The following is a 24,939-nucleotide window of genomic DNA, read 5'->3' on the forward strand; positions in this document are numbered from 1 at the left end:
TGTGTACACATTAATCAGACCACAATTGGTCTTTGTGATGCATTGACCTGGGGTATTTGCTTCCCTTCCTTCAAATACTTGATCACACATTATGTCGTGTTTATTTGTCAGGCAGATAAAAGATGTAGCTTGACTGTGCAAAAAAACTGCTGTTGCTGTTGCTGTTGTGCATGTAAACATACTGATTGTTACTGGATAACACTCGTTTTTTTAAAAGCTTTATGGTAAAATAGAGTAATAAAGTTTTAATCTTATTTGCCTACCGGGTTATTTTTAATAGGTCAGATGAACAAAAATTATATGAAAGAAAAATATTATTTTATTAATATAAATATTAAATAATAAATATTACATATTATTTTTACAATTAAAGCAAGTCAGACTCTACTGAACATAAGGGTCCAAATACTCATCAATTTTCTTCCCATTCTATTTCTTCCTTCTGTCTTTGTCCCATTCTCTTTCCCCTATCTCAGTCTTTCTCTATCCTCTAAAATGATGGAGAAATGCCAACCAGGCCGTGATGGACACATTTTTCCTTTTACCACCCTGTAACCCCTGTTGTGAATTCACATTCTGTTCTCTCCATACAGTGGCGTCCCTCCTCTCTGATTGGCTAGCTCACACTCTGTCATGATACTTCGGAGTGTCAGCACAGGTCATTGTCTGAGTCTAAGTACTGCTGTGGTATTAAAGTCTATGCTTGACTGACAGATGGTAATAAATGGTGGCAGTCTAAAACAACATGAAGGGAGAGGCGCCCTTGACCTCACATGCCCCCAGAGGTCAAGCCTGTCTGCTAACCTCGAGGCGGTAACTCCCACACCCAGACCACATCTGGAGGGAGAATATCTCTTTGTGGGTATGTGTTGGAGAATTTAACAACTCATCTTCTTGCTGTTGTCAGTCTAAAATTAAATTATTGTATTTATTGTCACTACCATGGCAATATTTAAAAAAAGGTCTTCTTCCGTTCTGTTTTCTAATGATTTATGTGAACCATAACCAAAACCATAGCTATCAAATAACAGGTGAAATCTGCTGTCACGCAGTGACAGGTAACAAAAGACATGCTGCCATGGCAACCAAACCAGTAGACACACAAGGGAACATCATTGTCTTTGCTGATGGGAATAAAAGGGTGGATGAGCATAGACACACATAGACTTATGGAAATGATTATTAAAATGCATGCTACTTTCCTCCTCTTCTTGCCATTGTGGCTCTTAACAAGAACACTCTGACCTTTAAGAAATAGTTTATCCAAAAATGAAAATAATGTCATCATGTACTCTCACACTATTCCAAACCAGTATGACTTTCATTCTTCTGGAAAATAAAAAAAGATGTGCATTTGAAGAATGTACATGTGCTTGTGCTCTCTTCCATACATCCACAGTTCAGGGTTTCCCGCAGCACTTTGAAACTAAGGCGGCCGCCTAAGCAACACACGCCTGCCGCCTTAACTACGTCGTCAAAAAAATATATATGAGCGATATTCAGCGTGTTACTCTGTCCTGTTTTCTCCCTTTCCATCTTTAAATATGTGATAAGCCTTCGTGTTCGCTTCAGTCTTGTTATCAACGCGTTTTTCCGCAGCGGCGCCGAGCGTGTGTGTGTGTGTGTCTCTGTGTGTTCATCTGAACCTCATTGGTCTGTCACTGCTCGTCAATGTCAGAATATTTGAGATGACCAATCAAATCAAAGTAGGCGGGCTTTATGTTCACAGCGCGAATTTTAGTAGAGCGACTCGACAGTAAAGGAGCGACTCGACGCTAATCTAAACTTCATTCACTTTCCATGTATAGATCAAGACAGACTTGCGGAACAGACTGCAGGGGAACAGTCTGACAGCCTGCATGAAAATATGCATAAATGGTCCACTCGTAAAAGAGTGCAATTACCGAAGGGCCCTTGAATTGTTTTTTTCTAAACCAAGGAGGATAGCCTGTAGCGATGCTAGGTGTCAGCTCTGCCATAAGCAGTGATTGTAATAAGCTTTGCACATTTTGACGGACTATTAGATGTAATGTTATTACCTTGACAAACTAATACATCATTAAAAAGATATGACTCAAGTTTCAGTATTTGTCTTAATTTGTGTCAGGAGTTATGCAATTCCAAATACACCCCCCACCACCACCACCACCACCTTAACTAACACATTTTCTGCTGGAAACCCTGCAGTTTAATGTGACCATGGCTGTAAAGCTCGATACATTAGCTTTGTGTAAGTAACAGAATGAAATTTAAGTCGTTATTCATGTAAACCTTCCCATCCGCCGCATCTCTCCAAGCATATTCTTGCTTGTTGTTAGTGCCTTAAGAAGTATACAGGCTTGACGTCATTGGCAAAAAGCACCTATGATCCTCACGCGTTTCGTAAGTAAATGCGGCACACCAGTTTGTATATGCGGGATAGAGAATGAGAGATTTTCTGTGAATAACAACTTAAAATTTGGTCTGTTTCTCCTACAAAGTTTTTGGTATGACTTCAGTAGACTTGGAATATAGTGTACAATTTGTATGGACTACTATCCTGGTGCTTTAATGCTGATTTTTTTTTTTTCCCCCTTTTTGCAGCTTAATAGATGTGGTGTACATTATTCAAAATCCATTTCCTTTTGTGTTTCACAGATAAAATAATAGCAAATGGGTTTTGAATGACATGAGAGTGAGTAAATGATTCAGGAATTTTAATTTTAGGGTGCACTATTCCTTTAGATTTTATTATTTTATCTTTTGCATTTAAATTGCAACTATTGACCACAATTTCCTTCATACACGCATCCCCTAGACGCCTCCCACATTGTTAAAGAGCATCTCAATAACAAGTCTTGAGGTGCAGCCTGGTCCTCAGACTCCCCTGACTACACAAAAGGTGTCATGGGGTCCAGGTCTGGGGTTTAGTGAAGCTGCCTGGTGACAAACCCTTTTGTAACCTCTCATTACAAACAGACCTGAATGTTGATGTGTCTGACTGGATCAAATCACGGTGGTCCACACAGTCTTTCTCTTTCTCCATTTGTGGTGAATGCCAACAAAAGGACAAGTCAAAAGGAATATTTTAAATAATTTGATGAGTGCAGTTTTCTTTCCTATGTTGCGGAATTTCCTATTGAAACAGGACCATTGGGTGGAAAATATTGAAGTGATCATGCCCTTTTTTGTTTTAAATAACCTTTAGTTTGCATCATAGCCATGAACCATGATTTACTAATTGCAATTGCTAGTCAAAAGCAGGCGGTATTTGGGGGAGGGGGCATTTTCATTTTAGAGAGTACTTTACTGGACAAAAACACCTTGCAATAAACATGGTTTTTGGTGATCAAATCACTATTGGATAGCACATGACCATATTTCAGTCTAATAAGTGATAGTTCTATTCTCATCACAAAGCTATCAAATAAAAAAAATGACACGTGTAAATGCACCAAAGATGCATTGTGATCGGATCACTGAAACCACATTTGCAGGTAATCAGAGACAGATTCTGACCACATTCAAAAAGGTGTAAATGCAAATGCATTTTCGTTACACAAATACAACTATGTAATTAATTAATTATGTGATGAGGTTACGCTACAGTCATCATACAATTTAGCTGTTTCTTGCCTTTTTCTGTTTATTCTGCCACAGCAATGTGAACACTTTAGACACTGCCGTCTTGCAATCTTGTCACTCCAAAAATTTACAAAATCCCATTATTATTCCATTGGAATATCCCGACTCTCTCTTCAAATACCCACTTACTCACATCCCTCACCTGTTTTCACGACATTAACGTGAAACCAGGTTTTACTCACGCGTTTCATATGAGAAACATATTTAGCACTTACAGAATGCAATACGAATATCATTAAATTTGATTGAGCCACCTGAAATGTAGCTTTGACAGCCATCAAAAAAATATAAATAAAGAAAAATCCCATACTGTCAAAGTGACGAAGCATTTGAATGATTTATCAATGTTTTAAAATGTGGTAAAAGACAGAGTATTATAAGTTACCACAGCATCTGATATAATATGCAAAGAGCGTTTTCCATTTTGTGCATGTAACTTTGATCGGCTCTCTATCTGATCATAGTGGACACGCATTTGACTGCTAGGTGTAAAGGCAATCCAACTAAAGAATATCCAGATACTATCCATAAATGGGGCCTTGGAGCAAGCTGTAATATTTTTGGTCCATAGAGGTCGACCGATATATCAGTTTTATGATTAATAGGTGCCGATAGTTGCTTTTTGGAACTATCTGTAATCAGCAAAAATCTGTGGTGATTGTGCTGAATGTTTTTTTTTTATTATTCCTCTATGTTTGGCGCTAAATGATTTTGTAGTAAGAATGGCTTGGTCCTACAGTATAACAGCGGCTTCTAGAGAAGAAATAAAAACAATCACATAGGGATTTGCTGTATTGAAATCTTTCATCATTTACAAAGTTCGACCATATATTTATCCTCACTTCAATGCATATTTTGTTTAGAAAATCAAGTGTTCTATACTGAAGTGAGGGCATGCAAAAAGAAGAAGCAGAAGTGGAAGTAATAAATGCAACTATATAAAAACACCATCACCTTTTTTGTACACATTGTGTCTCCAACTAGCCTATACAATGTTTAATTTAGTAAATACTTAAATATAGAGCATTACAATGGAGATAAAGGTGTGTTTTGTGCTTGTTAATAGTTAAAAGCCCTATATTATAATCTTCATCATTTTCTAGTTATTATTGGGATTTTGGTTGAACATTAAGATGCATCTGGGATTTTACTCATTTTGGACTCTTATCCAAATTGTATTATTTATTATTAATTGTTTTACTATCGGTCGAATAATCGTTAAACAGCGTTTTCCACCACCTTAGTAATCATATTGGCTAAATCCACTATCAGTCAACCTCTAGTCCATATTCCCAGAGGAGTGGAACCTGTTAAAAGATAATTTTGTCAACAGCTAGGCTAACAGGTTTGTACTAAACTAAACACTTTTGATTTCAGGGGGTTTTAAGATGGGATAGGTGTAAGTATTTTAACATTGAAAACATTACACAATTCAGCTTTAAATTAAGGAAGTTGGCAATATATATTAAGTTATTTTCCTCTGTCTGACACGTTTCCATCTTTAGTCACAAAACACTTAGGATGGGAGAGGCATAAAAGACTATCACACAAACACAACCTACAAAGAGAGAATATTTTTCTAGCATCCATGCAGAATACGTACGGTCTGTTTCTCACAGTGTCAAGTGAGAAAAAGATTTCCCCTTTTATCAAAGCAACTTTCAAACAGTAAAATACATTTTTAGTCTCTGCATTAGGTTACAGAATCCCCCAATGTTAATCTCAAAAAAGAAACACATAAACTGCAACCATTTAAGCAGACCAGATAACGTTGGTTTTAAGGCTGCTTTTTTTTTTTTTTTTTTTAAAGCAGCCTTCTACACTTTTGACACTTTTAAATGCCTTTCGAAGCCGACCGTGTTTCAGAGATGAGGAGCTGCAGACAGATAGAAAATGGAACACGAAGGGAATGATAGTGTCAGGAGCAAGTGAAAGTGAATGCTGATAAGGGACATGAGAGAAAAGTAATGATAAAGCCGCTAAAACACATTCTGCCGCTGAGTGTTATGAGACAAGCATGGATGGGTGAGTGTTGTGAATATGAGCTTGGCATGTCGTACAAGGAGAGAAAAGGAAAACTGATGACAGATAAAATATCTCTGTTTGCAGAAAAAGAACATTGTTACTACAGATAATAACAGCAAACACTGTATTGTATGACCATATGGAAAGATAACCCAAATGGAAATGTATTCCTCCAGCTCTGACACTGCTTAACATGCCATGCAGATGATGGTGATCATTAAAATGCTCAAGTCAATTTGGCTGGGTCTTAGGTGATGGAGCATTACAACCATGAGATTTTTTCATTAAACCTTAAAATGGCCAATTATGGCATTGGCAGCGGTCGTCTTGCTCACGACTGTTCACGACATCCAGCACAATGAGACATGTTTTATAAATGAGGAGTATGACCCAGAGTCTCCAGGCAAAGACAATGCTTTCCTCAAAATTATCAACTCTCCTGCCACATACACACCCACAACAGTAACCCACACACTCAGAGTGACTCATCTAAAGAGCTGTGACCCAGACCTCACCCAAAATGAATATCTGCACTCATTCTCTCCTCATGGGAGTGTTTCCACAATCCTTCAGGGGTGACATGTCAGACATTTCCTCTGGGAGTTGAGAGGATGAAAATATAGTACAGGAGAAAAGAAAGTAAAGAAGAGAATCAAGATTTATTTTTAGCTATATCCCCCAGCCCTATCACACGGTGAAGTCAACATATTGCAACTGAATGTTCTGGTACCCAGGAGTAACTACAAACAGTATTTCCCATTAGACATTGTTGTATCAATTCAAATGTGTTTAACTCTTTCTGTGACACTACTTGTGCGCATTGTAAAACCATAACTTTCAAATATTCAATGATGAGCACGATTTGGAGGTTACTCCACTGACTGTTATGTTTAGGGTTGGGGTTTGGGTTAGGGTGTATGGTTAATAAAATATGCACTCCTGCTTATTGTATTACATCATTTTAAACTGAAAACAACAACTCGCTTTTGGCACCCCACTGTGGACATGTCACCCGGAAATTGAAGCTCACACGTGCACATTCGTTCAAAAACAGTTCCAATTTCAGCCACTTGAGACAGTAGCTACATTTTCATTAAGCACAGACAGATTTCAGCTAAGTAACTTTCATTCTGTTATTGCCTAATTCACAGTGATATCAATCTGACCCTATACCATGGTGCTGAATGATTACCATATTCATGTACCATTGCAGGGGGTGGTTAAAAACATAGATTTTCGGATGTATCGCAATTTAAAATGTTCTACTTCCATGAGACTGAGGTGTTGGATTAGCCACATGCCCTCTTTCAAAGGCCCGCCCTCCAAATATACCAAATTAGCTTTATTGAGACCGACATCATACAGAAACTGTGGTTAAAAACAACAACAGCAAAACAGCGCCTTCAACTGACAACTATTTTGAGCAACATGGCTTAAAAATGTCATTAAATCTCAATAATTTGCTGCAACTACAATACTATGAGAACGTGCAAAATGACTGACAGGTCAAAAGTGCCATTCTCCGTGGTCCACAGACACATTTTTGTTTGCTATTTACAGAGTCTAGAGCTGTCACAGACACAGGTGAGATACCTTTCAACATTTATTTCAGTAATATCTCTCAGGGAATAGGAAGAATTGTGTAACTTTCCATGAAAAAAAAAAATCATTTACAGCACCTGTAAAATAATTTACAGTTTAATCTTAAGATCAAACTTTTACTCTATGCACAACCCACTACTACAATGAGAGAAAATCACTGGCATGTGCATCCAAATTTCGTGCTATGCGACTAAGACATATACTGTATATTTGGCAACTGGCTTATAAATTTACATGCACCGATGTATCGGCCAAACATTGGTATTGGCCGATGTTCGCCTTGTTGACTGACATCGGCCTATCGGCAAATACGATGTCATTCACCGATGGCAGTGGCTGATGTTTATCTCTTTATATGTCTTCTTTATTTGCGGTCGACTTGGACAACAGTTGCCTACCCAGCTGCAGTTTCGGAGAAGATCCAACAGGTGGAACTATAATACCATCCACAGCCACTGGCTGGACACGACTCTGCCATGACATAAGAGGGCAAAGTATGCCGTGCGCATCTGTGGTTTGTTTTCAAATAAGTGCAAGAAAATGTCGGTGGTGTGGGAGTATTGTACTGTTTAAAATACTGCTGTATAGCAGGTGTATAGCAGGCTAAAAAGGCTCTTGAAAAAAGGAATTTTTCACAAAAAGAAACTTTGTTATTTGAAAGAAGTTTATATTAAACTTTGTTTCATAAATTTGTATGATTGAATTTGTGCTCATTCAAAGACAGTGTGATGTAGGGCTGAAAGACTTAAAAGCAGCTTATTTATTTTTTATAATGAAGATTTCTTTGTTTCACCTGCACAAAAGGGGAATTAAATAACACCAAAAACAAAGTAAACAAAACAAAAACAAAAAAACAGTATCGGCCAAATTGTTATTTTAATCATCGTATTGGCCCAGAATTTCACAATCGGGGCATCCCGAGTGATTATGTAGTATAATGGTGATGTATACAGCTGAGATTCTTTCACTGTGTGTAGAGGGTAAAAGTTGTTCTGTATAATGTGTGTTTGTCCAAAGATGAGATCCACTCAACCCTTTTGCCATTGAATAATGTCTCTTTTAATAACCTTTCTTTTCTGTACAATCAGTGTCAATCAACATACAACAAAAAATTGAGTTCTAATCATGCATAGGGATGCTCTGATCAGGATTTTTATAGTCGATACCATCACCGATCTTCTTGTCACCTGATTGTCCGATACCTTTTAGCAGGATCTCTGACATAAATGGCTATTTGTAAGCTTTCTGCACAATGTCACTATTAATCAAATTTTCTTTAAAACAAGTATAGGCTAACAACATATTCTCTATCTTAAGATAAATAATTAAGCTTAGTGTCAAACTGAAGACAAACTGATAATCCATAGGTGCAATTAAACTTAATTTGACACTTTTGGTTATTGATGAATTGTTTCATATAATTACTAATATTCCTTATTTTATATCTATTTTATTATTGCATTATATTCTGATATCTTAATACCAGAATATAAAGAAATATTATATTTATAAATTCCTTCCCTGACTTTTCATTTAGTTGGTTGACTGTATTAATAGTTCATTTTTCACTTGTTGCTGCTTGAACATTAATGAGGGGAACACACGCTCTCTCATGAGGACAAGAGATGAAAAGAAAGCAGAGAAAGAGAGCATGTTTCTGGACTCTACAGGTGCTGCTATTGTTAATGCCATTTAATCTGGAGAATTTTAATAAAGATGTTTGAATTATACCACATCTTGTAACTAGCATTATTTCTGAGATGCCTATGCCCAGCAGAGACTGAGACTGCTGCCATGAACGGATAAGGACCTTTTCACAGCACACACTGTTTTCCCTTTTCCTTGTTGTGTGTGAAATGCCACATTAACAGTACAGTACACAAACTTTCATATTTGCCATACCTCTCCATCTGCATTGTTCTTAACTGCTGAATCAAGTTTATTGTCTTAGAACACTATGCCAGTATACCACACACTCCTTGATGTTATGACAGTGCTGCTGATATCTTAAAGGAGCTGCACGTCTTTTTCGGCATGAGTGATTGGTTTACTGATCACCGATCAAGTCATAGGACTTCAATATCCTATACGATTGCCGATACCGATTGGTGGCCGATCGATCGGAGCATACTTAATCATGCATAGCATGGATGAGATGCAATATAATATAATATTTATTGATTTAATTAATGTGTTTACATTTTTTTAAAGCTTAAATGTGACCAAAATGATAACAAACTAATAAAATATAATTAGTCAAACGTATATTTTATTAATGTACCTTGTTAGGTGGTCCTATGTATAATTAACAGCATTAGCTGGGAGATAATTTCTTTCATATTTAAGCAAAAGGGACATTATAACTGAAAAATACCCATACGAATCGAAATTAAATCAAATTGGTATCGAATTGAGAGCTTGCAAATCAATCTAGAAACCTGTATCAATACCCATCCCTATACCATGGTATTTACATGGTACTCAAATGTACTTCAAAGAATACCATGATCGTGTCCAAAATGTCACAGTATTGCAATGGCACCATGTCCAAAAACCACCTGGGTACTAAGGTGCCAGGGTCATTTTTAGTATTTTTGTTAGTGACAAAAACAGGAAGACAGAGAAGAGAAAGTAAGAGAGAAGAGAGGGGGGTGTAGGATAGCAGGGTCTCTATATTTAGCCATTCTGCAGCATAGCAGCACAGGATGCTGGTATACACCTCCACCTTGACACAAACAGCAACACATTTGCTTTAAAATAATTTTTTGAAAAGTCAGAGTGCCTATTCAGAATTATTATCTGCAAGACTGCAACTCCATTCTAAAGTTAATATAGCACATGACCACACCACCCCTTTGGCAATAAGAAAAATAAAAGAGAACACTGAACAAAGAACAGGCTTCCCCTTCCAAGCCCACGCCTGTCTACGTCTCATGCAGCAGTTTGTAATGATTCTTATGAAGCTGAAATTCAATGTAGGGTCAGTAGGTTAAGTTTATTAGTCGGCCAAGAGCTCCATTAGAGAAAGCCTCATGGGAACAGCCTAGAATAATGCATTTAAGATTATTCCCATCTCTTTTGGTTTTTAATACTGTTCTGATACGTCGCTGTGGTTTCACTTACAAAACGAGAGCTTGACAGAGCTTGTAAACTGCAGCTAAAAATGGAAAACTTCAGGGTTACCTGAAGCCAAACAAATTTTTCAGTTGAATAAGGGAAAATTTATACAAGACAGCGCTGAGACAGACTGCGGTTCAGGCCAAAAAAAACAGACAAATGAACACACATAAAAACACACACACACAATCCCATCCAAATACTTTCTCATGAGCGCCACAGGTGAGACGATCCTAACTGATTGGCACCCAGTCTCTGTGTAGCTGTTAGTTAGGGTCTCTAGTGTGTGATTGGGAGAGACAGTGTTTCACCTTTTTTCTGTGCAGTTCTCCTAGGCATATCTTGGCAAGCTGAAGGAGGTTCATCTTTCAGAGAGACATTTATTGCTTAGGAGCACTCACACACATTCGTTATGTGTGTGTATTGTGAAAAGGAAGCACTTAGTAAAGTCTCTAGTGTGGCGATTGACCCAGTTAAAGCCCAGGTACAGACAACATAAGGGATAAACCTTTTCATATCATGAGTGGAGAGTATTATAACACAGGTGATTGTTACTAGAAAGTCTCTTTCTTTCTTTCTTTCTTTCTTTCTTTTCTTTCTTTCTTTCTTTCTTTCTTTCTTTCATTCTTACACATTTCAATCTCAGTGGATATTTTGAATAAATGAGAGAAAGCCAATAAATCCTGGCAATTAAAAACATAGAATAATGAAATAGTGCGATTGCGATAATTAAGTAAAAAAACAAATTAAATACAAAATAATCTTGGATGCTATAACAGGCAGTGCTTTCAGTAGCTGCTTTTGTAATTAGGGTGTAATAGTCTAACTGGGAGTTTAGATTCATTTGTTTAAGTTTTTCAGCTTTTTCAGGCATAGCCAATTATGCATCCAGGTGCTTCTCCAAAGTGATGACATATAACGGGAGAACTGAGTTAAATGCTTTTAAATTAGGGTGGCAGATTAGTGTAACTAGCAATAATAGGAGGAATTTGTTCACTTTTTCCCACACAGCGAGGATGGATCACCCTGAAAATGACATGATCCTGTTTTTTGGGGTCACAACCTCAGCCTCTGGCACCCTCAAATAGGCTGTTATTAGGGCTTGTTTGAAGATAAAAAAAAATTTTAAACCCCCTTGAAATTAGCTAATAGGTTATTTTCAACATAGTCAAGCCAACAGGGCTTCTGGAATCAGGTATATGTAACCTACAGTATGCTGTAGATAAAGAATTTATAATACACAATATTACTTGTAGGTACATTTGTAGTTCTATCAGGCAATACATTTATACGGCAGAAAAACCGAATGGCCAGGTTTTGTTTTACCACTATTCCTCACCAACAGCAAGCACTTCTAACAGTTTACAACACATCAAATCATAAAAGTAACTAAGTTTACAGGTTGGTACATCAAAAAAATATATGGTAAATTCTTATGGTAAATCTTACCAGTGTATTTAGTGCAATTACTGAAACAAACACATGTATACACATTTACATGCACACAAGCCATACACTTATACTAACATGAATGAAACATTCATTGTTTGTTTTTCTAATGCTCTTTTTCACATTATGTTATATGTTTCTAGGTCATGGATCTATGTGGGATATATAGGCTAGTTCTTTGTTCCTCAGCAGGGTTTATAACCACTTTCTCTTCAACGATAACTACTAAAGCTCTCAAAGCACAGTCAATGAGCTTTTACAATCTCCCATAAGAAAACCACAATGTCTATCATCTACAATACAACGAATGGATGGTATTGCATTTAGAAATAATTTCTTTAAAGAGCATTACCCATAACAAATGAAGTATTTTATAACACTGATTTATATGCTTGATTTAATTGTGATAACATATGCACTGCTGTCTGCCATACCTCGCAGTCTTGATGCACCTTGATATGTATGCTTTAGTGTTCTCTGTCTGAAAACATTTGTGTAAAGCAAGTAATGAACGCTCTGTCCCTCTGAGAATATACAGACGGCATTTCAATTAAAACAATGTGCCAAAACAACACCCGTGGCACCATTTTATTCAAAAAAACACATAGACAGCATTCTTCACAGGGTTTTCCTAACCACTGTACAGTAGTATGATATGCATAAACATGCCCATAAATCTGTCATCATGTCCAAAAATGAGCCGTTACATGAGGGTTCATTTGTAGAGATGAACTTAGCTTGTCATGTGATTCCAAAAGTCCTCTGGGCTACCTTTTAGCATGTAAATCCCAGGCTTGAAAAGACACATGGGAAAGAGGGGATTTAAAGAGAAAAGAAGGGTGTGTATGTGTGTGTGTGTGTGTGTGTGAGAGGGGGTGGGGGGCGAGAAAAGATAAAGGGTGAATGTACAACATCATAGTTAGCCCCATAAATTAAAAAATAAGCTGAGTGAGAGTGCTGGAGAAAGAGACAAATCGAGAGAGGAAAGATAGAGGAGAGCCTGAACTTTTGTGATAATAAGTCATGTCTGATGCAGATCCCAAGACCTCGAGCACCACAGATGATTTGTCTTAGCTTCCAGGGATGTGCTTCTGGTCTGGACTGTCTATAGTATGTAAGGGCATAAGAAAACACTAGTATCTCCTCTCTTAACTCACCGACACCAGTATAGGCAGCCAAGTCCTCCCTCAGAGGAGAAAACTGACTCTTGCCTGGCAGTGTTCCCTGCCCTCCGTACATGCTTGTACTGGAGAGGAAGAATCAGATCAGAAAGTGGGAGATCTTGGTGAACGGCAGACGTTTTGCGAGCGTGGGTGCATATATGTGTGTGAAAGCTGTGTGTATGTACTAGTTTCTAACTTGCTACTCATTATACCTGAATTCCCCCAGTGAGGATCCCTTAAAAGGTATTTTCTATGCCCATGTTTTCCTTAAAAAGGAGCATAAGCTAAATTGAATCATCACACATCATGCATGAAATTGCATGTTCTCCAAACAAGTAATATACTTATCTAACTCTTTATCATTAAAGGGATAGTTCACCCAAAAAATTTAATTCTCATCCTCATGTTGAGGTAGAGTGCCTCAGTCGCCATTTGTTTTCCTTGTATGGAAAAACATTTAATGAAAGTGAATGGTGACTTAGGCTAACAACTCCTATTGTTTCACAGAATAAAGAAATATGAGTTTGGAGCAACATATGGGTTGGTAAATGTTGACAGAATAAAATTGTTTGGGAGAACTATAACTAGGGATGTCCCGATACCGATACTGCTATCGGAATCAGGTCCGATACCGTACCTATATACTTGTACTCCTGCTCGTAAAAAATGCACAGATACCAAAAACAAATACCATCTGACATACAAATGTCATTCCATAACAAATTAGTATGCAAATTTGTATTATATTATGTGCTAGTGAGATTATTTAGCAACATAAACTGTGATTTAATGATTTAATGACATAAATATATAGTTTGCATGAGCAGTTCACTTCAAATTTGAGCGTGTCATGATGAGACAGTGTTGTACCAATGCCGGCTGCATGTACCTTTTAAAGCTCCTCCTTGGCTCATATATCGAAAACACCATCGTGAGCATTGCACATTCTGTTAGTAGCAGATGACAGCGAGCATAGCCCTCACGTTGTAGCATGAGGCACATGCAGATTACATATTTAATTAAATAGCAGCCTTTTGTGGTTTAATAATCTATTTGAGTAACGTAGCGACCAGCTTTTCTGGATTGACCATCATATCAACTCAGAATCACTTTAAAATAAAAGCACAATTTAAATGAAAAACAAAAAAGGAATACAGAAATATATCACTACTGTAAATGTATGTATTATTCACTGTAATATAGTACTACTTCTACTAATACTAATAATAATAATAATAAATCAATATTTATTGTATTTTATTTAAGCAATATCTCACATCTGTGATGCTCTGTTCTGCAGCACTATATTTGACCAAAATATAACTCTAATGTTGTGTTTTGGATTGTGCTGTGATGTTCTGTAAAAAAGTTTTGGCACTTTATTTAAATAAAAAGCACTTTATTTGATAAAAAAATTATACAATATTATGTTGAAAATGTTTAGATTTTATTTGATTGAAGTTTTAAGGAATTCATTTATTTAAACATAATTTTGATGATAACATTTAAATAAACATGACATGGAATTAAAAAAAAACAGGCATCAGACTTTGTATAAGCAAGTACTAAAAAGGAAGTATCACTACTAGTACTCATCCTTAAAAAAATGGTATCCCTAACTATAACTTTAAAACAGCACATTACAGCAGTGAACCGCTTATGAACTCACATTTAAGTAGCTGAGAGGAACATATTCAGGATGTCCTATTTGTCTCAAAGAGTTACCACAGGCCATAAAAGCAAATAATTACAGCCAAAGCCTGGCTTTTGATTAGCCGTTATAATGATTTTCTAATGACACAGCACAAGAACAAAACCAAAACAGGATCCCTCTAAGTTTGAAGCTGTTTGTGGGAGAGAACAGAATGTTTAGTGAGTGTAAGGCCTCTACAAATGTAGCCTTTTTACACAAGACATGCTCTCTCAAGGGAGGAACATGTTGTGAGAGTTTAGTAAAAGTTCTTGTACAGAGGAAAAAGGAGGCAAGGTAACCAGAAATAAAACAAGAATACATCCAAAGTTCTTCCACTTTGTCTTTCCAAATAAAGTAATTTTTTTGTATTTTTAGTTTCATCTTTACATAGTTGCACTCTGGTATTTTGATATTCTCTAGACAATTTACAGATTATATTTCATATCACAATGTTGGAATATTTCCTCCTGTTATTACATTCTGTATACTGTAGTATGTTCTCCAGTGTATGTCTTGGCACACAAGAGTGGTCAATGTCTAAGTTGATTGACAGAAGTACACTAGGATTGGACGTTAAGGTCCTGGGAAACCAAACAGGCCAATAAAATGTATATTGTATCCTTCTTCTATTTTGGGGGAAAAACTATAAACACCTTAAGCTCAAACCAATGGTTCTACACTGGTGGGTCACGATTTCAAAAATGAGTCCCAGGAATATTCTGAAATGGTCATGGGCAGCGGGAAAAAACAATACTAAATTAAAATAATAAAAGGCCATGTGTCCAATCAAATTAAACAGCATTTAAACACAACATTTTCTGTCACTTGGTAGAAGCTAGCCAAATAAAGCAGATGCCAAGATCCACAGGTTGTGTGACATGCCATAATGCTCAGAAAATGTAAAAAAAAAAGTAATTGTTTGATTTTAAGGACATTTTTGTTTTGGCACTGTTTTGGGTTGTCACTTGATGTCCAATAATCTAAAACAAAGCCATTTGAGAACTACTGCTCAGCCTGGGAATAAACGTATGAAAACTGAACTGCTCTATAAACGGGAAATCATGGATGCAATACAGTCGTCCTGGAAAATCATCTACCAAGAACAAGGATATTCAGGGGGAATTTTTTTTTTATTGAGAATCCCAAGGGAAATACACTTTCAGAACTAAAAACTAATTGCATTGCTTAGCCAACCAAGAGGCATACGCAAACCCCAACAGACCCAACATGAAATCCAATTCCCTCAGTATGGGTTAAACTCACAGTCACAGAGTGACGAGCAATTGTTAAATTCAGATCCTGACTGGTAGGCAGACCACATCTCAAGGAGTATTAGAAAAACCAATTAAAGTAACACAACAACGGGCAATAGATAGGAAAATTAGTTCAGGAAGCAGACTGTGAAAACTCTTAGAATTAGAAAGGTGAAACAGACAAGAAACCCAAGAAGGGAAGCAGCTTGATCAGCACTTTACCATCAAAAACTGAAGGCCTACCAAACACCATTAAAAGCTAAAGTCTTTAATTGAAAAACAACAAACTAGGGAATAGCTCACTCTAAAATGAAAATTCTGACATCAATTACTTTATTACTTTACTCTAATTTTGTTCCAAACTTGTACTGTACTGTCTTTATTTAGCAGAATGTCCTACTCTTTTATATACAATAAAAGTGAATGGTGACCACAGCGGTCACGCAAGTTTTTCATTGAATAATGACTTAAACTTTGATCTGTTCCTTGTATGAATTAAAAACTATAGTGCACAAACTGGAGGGACAACTTTTATGATAATTTTTTGTCTTGTTTGGAGCTTGACAGCCCTGGTCCCCATCCACTATCATCGTATGGAAGAGAGCAGCTTGGACATTCTCCTAAACCTCTCTTTTCATGTTCCACAGAAGAAAAGCAAGTCATACAGGTTTGGAACGACGTGAGGTGAGTAAATGATGCCTGAATTTTCATATTTGTGTTAACAATCCCTTAAAGCCCAAAAGTACAGTAATATATAAGCAATATATCCAGAACATTAAGGGTTTTCTCTAGAAAAATAAGAACAAAAATAATAATGCATGTTCCCATGCAATCTATCTCAAATCACTTCCATGTTTTATTTATATATTTGTTTATCATTTTGCAGGCAAGCAGTGACTCTCACAGAAGCAGTCTCCAACAGAGGCTGTGAGCATCCATAGAGCAACAGTGTGAGTGTCAGATAAATCCAGACAGAAGAGATGCATACTACCTTTGAAGGACAGGAAGACTCGTGGAGCCGAGGCGGGTGGAAGGGAAGACAAAGGGCTGCTGTGGACAGCTGAGAACACAGAGACCAGAAGCGTCCCCAGAAGCACCAAAGTCCCGGCACACTGCATGATTGCTTTATCAAAAGAGCCACAAGGGATTTATTTGGTCCTGGATGGGGAAGGGAGGGAGAAAGTGGGTGAGGATCAACATTAGGGAGAAATATGAATGTGCTGAAAAGGATGAATCATTACATTCACTGTTGTTACAGAGATTTTATAGTTATTCATTTATTTGTTTATTTACAGTTATTTTGGATACATCTAAAATCAAAAATTTTATGTTGCACTTGCTTTCACGTTGGTAACAACTATTTTTCCCCTCGAAATTAAATCAGAGCTCCATAAGCACACGGTTATTATGTAACTTGAATTAATTTCAATTATCAATAGCAGTTTCCATTTTCAGCAGTCACAATAAATCGTTCAGAAAATGTATTCTTATTTTAGTCACGCGCAATGGACTCATCCTCTTTAAAAAAAAATATATATAAAAAATAATAAAGTATACAATTCTATGTGTAGCAACTGTGCTGTAAAACATGACATGATATATATATATATATATATATATATATATATATATATATATATATATATATATATGTATATATAATATATAATGTAGCTATGTGTTTTAATTATATATATATATATATATATATAATTAAACACATAGCTAAATTTTGTAAATAATAATAACAAAAAAATATAATAAATAATGTATAAAAATCTGCGAAGAACAGCTGTGCTGTGAAACAAACCAGATTTTCTGCTAAACAAGTATTTGTAACACTTATAACCGCAGATGCTTTACGTTCAGCGAAGGAGGGTTTTTCTATGTTTATATTGGTGGAGGAATATTAATTTGTTTATTTACAGAATGGCAAGTTTAACGAATATTCTGGAATGAATAGAGAACTTACCTACAAGACGTCCGATACAAACGACCCTGTCAGTTCCAATGTGCAAATCATTTGCTGTTCAGTCAAAAACAATCTGTCCTGTCAAAAGTAAAGCGTCCGTCACTGAATGCACGTGTCCACAAAGTAGTCGCTCCTTTAAAGTAATTGATCTGGCTCTGACTCCGTGTTAGCTTAAATTAAGTGCTATCCTTTCTCAATGCGAGTTTATAAACGCGTCTCATATGTTTTTGTCCAACCAGCAGCTGTGCGGTGTGGCGCGCTCTTCAGGTCCACTGACTGTCTGTGTCTGCTGCTGAAGTAGTCTGGCAGGTGGATGAAGCGCTGTTACTCCCCCTGGGCGGAGACTTACCTTAAAAGTAACACCCATATATGTTTTGTATGTAATTACAGCGAAATCATAACAAAAACACACGAGATATTCGCAATGGTGGCGCAGATATCTCCAGTAACATCATTGGCACGAGATCATCGCGCGCAAACATGCGAACGACTCGCTCGCGCTTTCTTTCTACCTTCACCCTGGGCAACGCCCACGCGTTCACAACAGTAGAGTAATTTTGGTGAGATAAAAAAGGCAGCATTTTCAGCACATTGTTATGAAAAGAAAAACTGTGTCTGTAATTATAATAATATCTATATTTGGTACTATGTTGGATCCTCACTTCATGTCCAATAATCTGTGTCCAGAAGCAAAGCCAGTTGACAACCACTGCTATATTGCATATGTCCTATTGCATTCTGAATGCTAAGCCTGGGAATAAAATGATGATGTTAAAACTACATTATCATGAAGGAGAAATCGGAGATGCGTAATGTGGAACTTCCAAGAATAAGGATATTCAGAACAAACATTTAAAGGGATAGTTTACCCAAAAATGAAAATGCAGTCATTGCTTACTCAGCCCAGTGTTGTTATAACACTATATTCATTTCTTTAGGGAGAAATTGTGAAAAAATGTTGTGTTCAATGATGTCATAAAATGGCAGTTTATACTTCTTCAAGCTTCAAAAGAATGCAGTATCAGTCAGATGTCTACTAAATTATTCCACGAGCCTCATGATTGTTATGAAAGCATATAATAAGGTTAGAATTTAACCTTCAAAAAATCAAATGTATTATATAGTGAAAATGTTCACTGACCATTGATCTTCTGTGCGCATTCATGATACGGCACGAGAGCAAATGTTCATGCAGCCACCTTGCAATATTAGTGCGTTGTGGAGGACATGTTCAAAACATGTCCTCCACAACGATAGCGACAACAGAACACAACACAAAACATGTCTGAAGAGTTTGTGGTTGAAGAATTGATGCATTTCTATGCCCAGCCTTATTTTTGTACGTTTTTGGACCGGCACCAGTTCACAGCGGACGGAGTTACCCGTGCAATGCCAAAAAAAACAAGTGATCGATAGAATGTATTGTTAAAATATTCCTTTAATCGCTTGTCATTTGGCGTCAGGTTAGGACACGGTCTGACTGTGGCAGCCTGTGGCCTCCTCTATATTTCTGTTTGATTTCCGAGTTCTCTGTTAAAAAAACCCAAGGCTGGGCATATAAATTAATCTATTCTTTGACTACAAACACTTCAAACATATTTAGTAAGTTCTGTTCTGTTTTGTGTGCAGCTGTGTTGTGTTCTGTTGTTGCTATCACTGTGGAGGACCTGTTTTTATATAAACAACTCCCCAATGTCGCGAGGGGGCTGCGTGAACTTTTGCTCTCGTGCCCTATCATGAACACACACAGGAGATCAACAGTCAGTGAACATTTTCACGAAATTGTACATTCGATTTCGGTTTGTTTCGCACCAAACCTTATCGTATGCTTTCATAACATTCATGAGTCTCATGGAATAATTTATTAGACCTCTGAATTATACTTTTGTGTTCTTTTGAAGCTTGAAGATGTGGTCAACATAAACTGCCATTGTATGGCATCACTGAGCACAACATTTTTCACAATTTCTAAAAAAGTTTAAGAAAAAGAAAGAAAGTCATATAGGGTTTTAACAACACAGCAGTGAGTAAACAAGGATTTACTTTTTATTATTGGGTGAACTATTCCTTTAATATTAATTCAGTGTAGTAGTACTCGAGTACGAGACAATATTTTCATTGTCTTGGTCTTGTCATAGACTCGTGAGCATTTTGACTCGGTCTTGACTCAAACTTGAACAAGTGTGGACTCTGACTTAAACCCAGTCGATTCCCTTTTAAAAAAAATATACAGTGAAAAGCTTCCACTTATCTGACTAACTTTTTTGACTGATATTATCAGAGATCTTGACTTTTGTCCCACATTTCAATCTGCTGCGTAGAATCAGAACTAGTGATGCCCATTTCACAAATAAATAATTCTACTGAGTCGGTTCTTTTCAACAAATTGGCCATACAGGTTAGCAAAAAGGTCTGAATCGATTGGCAATTCAGTCCGATTCGTTCATTGGATGAAGTGGAAATTTACCTACAGTCAACAAAACACTTTTGTCAGGTTAAAACGAACGTCAACTGTTAAAATCATGTCTCAAGATAACTGTGTTATACTCTTTTCCCTGATAGCACACGTACAACACCCAGGCATCTATTTGATGTGTGTGTTTACATCTGGAAGACGTCTATTTTACATTGTTTGCTCATCTGCAATACGTCTTTAAGACATTTGTCAATAAATATGTCTCAGATGTCAATAAGACATTCCGCAAATGAGACATTTATGATTTAGAATGATTGTAAATCGGATCTTGTTAAGATGTTTAGCAGCTGTTAGATGTTCTCAGAGATGTACGTGTTATCTGGGTTCATTGCACTGCGTTGGTCTGAACAGCCTCTAGTCTTTTAGAAATGCTTTAGCCATTAGTTACATGAATGTTACACATACTGAAGAAAATGTAAAAAATATTCTAATTATCAGAATTTAATAGTTTCTGGGAAAAAAAAAAAATGGTTTCTGTGCATACATTAAATCTTGCAGGTAAAAGTAAGCAGAAATGCTTACATGACTTACAATGAATGAAATCTAGTAGTGCAATTGAGGAAATTGTTAACAAATTGAATGTAAATGTTTATATTTACTAGTCATATTTAATACATTATTGTTTGGTTTTTAGGCCTATTTTAGTTATTTAACAGTTATACTGTATTTTCTAAAGCAGAAATGTTAAATGTTAAAATAATAAATGAGGTTAATTTGATGTATGTGCCTATAGTTCAATTAAAAAAGCATTTACTGATCTCTGTCTCGACTCGGACTTGGCCTTTTCTGGTCTTGGTCTTGACTCGTACTCGACCTACTCTGGTCTCAGACTGGACTTGGATGAGCTGGTCTTGACTACAATACTGTTAATTCAAAACTTTCTCTCATCTTGTACTTTTAAAATGTTGGAGTTTCCAATTCATAAGAACACAAGTTAATGTAATGGTATCTTTCACAATTTGATTCGACAACATAATTTATATTGTAGCGGTCTAATTTTAATGCAATTATAAAATACATTACCCTCAAAATAAAATCTGCCCTGAGGGGACAGACGACTTGCATGTTTGAGAGAATGGCATTTTAGAGCAGAACACATGAGGATTATATGAGATTTGCTGTGGCTTTTCTGCAAACACAGAGGAGATGCAGCGGTGCTGATTTATGGAGATTTAAAGTACATTTTAATGCATCATGCACTCTCAAAGTCCCTCTGTGCATTTTCAAATCAGAATACTAGAGTACTGGAGTCAAAAGTCCAATGGGGATATTGAATGCATGCTTGTGTGCAAGAATTTGTGCAAAAAGGTGCAGCTTGATTTTTGACCAAAGTGGTGCCAGTCAGAACCGTTTTTAATTTATGGATGAATTGGAAAACATACACCTTCCTCATAACACAGAAATAAACTAAAAATCTTCCCTGAATTTCAACATTATATCTTTTACAGTTTGAGTGTTGAGTTTACATAGAATTACACAGAGGACAAAAGTGTTTGTGTGTATAATAAAAAGAGACTTACTGAGTGAGGGTGGTTAAGGTTGCAATGCTCAGCTGACCCAATATTACATGTTATATGCAATTTGTCTTTTTGCAATTGGTATCTTGGTGTTTTAACTGGCCAAATTTAACAAAACTGACAATTATTTCTCAAATGTCATGTGTACAGTACTTATTCTTGTTATTTTTGCTTCTGTTTCTGACAAAAAACAAGACAAAATGTGTCATTACATTCATTACATTGCATGCTCTAACATTTATATACCTACAATATGAAGTTTAGATTAGCAACAAGAAGGGGAAATAACAAAGTTATTAGAAATGCATGATAATGATGAGCCTTTTACGTAACTAGAAAGTCTATATTGCTCAGAAATATAGCATAGGCTGAAGTTGAAATCAGTCGCATAGTTCTTTCGGTGATCGCTGATAAAGCTAAGCTTTCTCTTTGAAGCTGGAATGTCGGCGCAAACTCTCTCAGATGAGGCCACTGAAGAAGCACATGAAGATAGAGATATAAGAGGGAGAGTGATTTCTTTCTCTCAATGCCTGACTGTCTGCAAGTGAAGCATGTCATTTTGTGTTTGCGAGTGTGTATTTACACACTAAGCGAAACAGACAGAATTCTGTAGTCTTGATAACCAAAATGACTCATTGCCCCTGTTTCAAAAGCTTTGGCAATGGAAACCAAATGTTGCAAACAACAATATCCTTGAATATGAAATATGAGGATAATTAAACAGAGCATTGTAAGTGAGAGTATGTGAGCTGTGCTCTGGCTTCAAACGGCTCAATCAGAAAGATAACAGGTGTGAACCAGGATGACAATGACACGGCGTTTCAGAATGGACTTGATTTTCACACACCAAGCCAAGGCAATTACCACTCTCTGCTCAGTAAAGCATCTCATTATCTCTGCATCAGCAGTCAGTCAAAGCTCATGCGTGTGAGGAAATTCCAGTCTATTTCATATGATTTTGTGCTGATGTGTAGAATGGAGATGAAGATACACAAAAGATTGGTGGATTAAGCTTGATTTATCTGTAATCTATTCAATAAAGCAGGTTTGTTTTGCATTAGATTTAGTATGATCCAAACCAATCAAAGATTTTAAAGGAATAGTTCATCCAGAAATGAAAATTCCAAAAATGTTCCAAACCGTTATGACTTTCTTTCTTGCATGGAACACAAAAGGAGGTGTTAGGGAGTGATGTGTTGTTGTTTTTTAATGGAATTTATAGCTTTAAGCCTGTAACCTTAACATTCAATGTATTGTTATTATTGCTGTGCAGCTTTTTCCTTTTTAATGATCTGAATTAGTGTCTGCAGCTCTTTGTGACTCTTCATAATCTCCTTTATGATTATCATTTAATTCCATGATTGTACAACCAGATGCTAGGTAATATAGATCCAATTAAAATGGCATTCAAAACGAGGGATATTTCTTGGGATTTTTATGGTGTGTGTTAGAATCAGATATGACATTATGGAATATTTTTAGTTGGTTCCATGGCCTCTTCCTATATTATTTTTGATAATAGTAAAAAAAAAAAAAAAAAAAATGTCTGGAGAAATGGATGGATCCTGTGTAGGACATTATAGTAGAATGGAAAAACACTTATCACTTAAAATCAAGGAAAAGTTGGACTGGAGGAAATGACATAATTTCTTTGCAGTTACTTCAAAGATGGAGGTCAAGGAAATGTTGTCTACTTCCTATTGTCCTTACGAGTTAGATAGGTTTCCAATACGTTCTGAATGCTATGTCAGAACTATAAACACTTTATACATTTTGGACAATATCTCTGGTTCCCTCTGACAAATACACTGATTGACTGATTTAGGTAAACTTAAACAAATTAAATGCTTTTAGGCATAAATATATTAAGCATTCCAAAACTAAACGCTTTATGAAACTCAAGTTTACTGATATGTACTGTACAAATGCTTCATAAGTGGTGTTTTTCATGCATGGTCAAAAAAAGATTTCACATGCTACACTCCTGATCAAGTCCATAAATTTCAGTGCTTAGTTTTGCCTGATTTCCTTCAAGACAGGCTTGCTGAAAAATACACACACAGGTCAGATTAACTCTGATGCATGTAATGACTGATCATGCACTCATACCTCAGTCACAGCACAGGAGCTGCCACCTTTTACCTTTGAGATAACACATTAAAAATGCACAACCTCCTTCTCCACTACCAGCACCCCAGCCTGCTGTTCGTTAGCATTTAAATGGGAAAAAGATAGCCGTGTTTGGCTGCAAGTCATATTCCTATAGCAAAGAGATGAGTGACTTTGGTGAACTTCCTATAAAATCATATGTCTCTGCTGAAACAGCTAAGAACAATAGTTGGAGCAGCAGCTTTTATCTCAGGCTGGTGACAAAAATACTGCTGGATTGTAATTAAATTTATTTTTTTTGTTTGCAGGAAGGTTTAGATTAGTTCAGCAACACACTTCAAACTAGGACTTCACTGAACATCTGATAAGGTGTGTTAGATTCTAAGCATTTGTAAAAAAAAAAATTTAAACCAGTTAGTTTTGAATGTTTCATTGAATGTGTAAATTATCAAAATGTGAAAAATCCCTTTATACTATGGTATGCAGTCCTGAGAGCAAAACATTACACGACATGCAACTATGAGCAATTATCAGTCATGTGGAAAGGATATAAACAAAATGTTGTCAGGTTTTAGCCCTTAACCTTAACACAAGCATTTTATAGCATTACCTGATCTCTATTTTGAGTTATGGAAAGGCATGCTCCTGTGCCTGAAATATCAATCTGTTGCTCTTAAGAACAAGTAGCATTCAAAGATGATAGCTTGGTTGTGATGATAGCTTGATCTTTTCCAGATCATTAACTGGTTCAGCCAATGCGAAACTGTTGCAGGGAAGGTTAAGGTTATGCATGTCTTTGGTTAACCTCCTCAAAGAAGTCACATCACACTATTAATAATGTTTTATCTATCGTGACATACTCAGTATTTGTGATAGTACTGTCCATTTAACAGTAAATACAGTAACTATAGACTGAGTGAGCATCACTGAATTTTCCTT

At 36.4% G+C, this 24,939-nt stretch overlaps 1 protein-coding gene across 1 annotated transcript in view; it reads right to left on the bottom strand.

Annotated features, from left to right (window-relative positions):
- Positions 1-18,159, bottom strand: part of LOC127646632 (semaphorin-3F-like) — a 71,141-nt gene extending 52,982 nt beyond the window's left edge. The window contains exons 1-2 of the mRNA XM_052130395.1: positions 17,899-18,159; positions 16,918-17,084 (exon numbers count right to left, since the gene is read on the bottom strand). Coding sequence (XP_051986355.1) covers positions 16,918-17,044 — 127 coding nt within the window. The 5' untranslated portion in view covers positions 17,045-17,084; positions 17,899-18,159. The remainder of the gene's footprint in view (positions 1-16,917; positions 17,085-17,898) is intronic.
- Positions 18,160-24,939: the final 6,780 nt, after the last annotated feature.

Source organism: Xyrauchen texanus, chromosome 7 (assembly GCF_025860055.1).
Source record: "Xyrauchen texanus isolate HMW12.3.18 chromosome 7, RBS_HiC_50CHRs, whole genome shotgun sequence".
In the NCBI taxonomy this organism is placed as follows: domain Eukaryota; kingdom Metazoa; phylum Chordata; class Actinopteri; order Cypriniformes; family Catostomidae; genus Xyrauchen; species Xyrauchen texanus.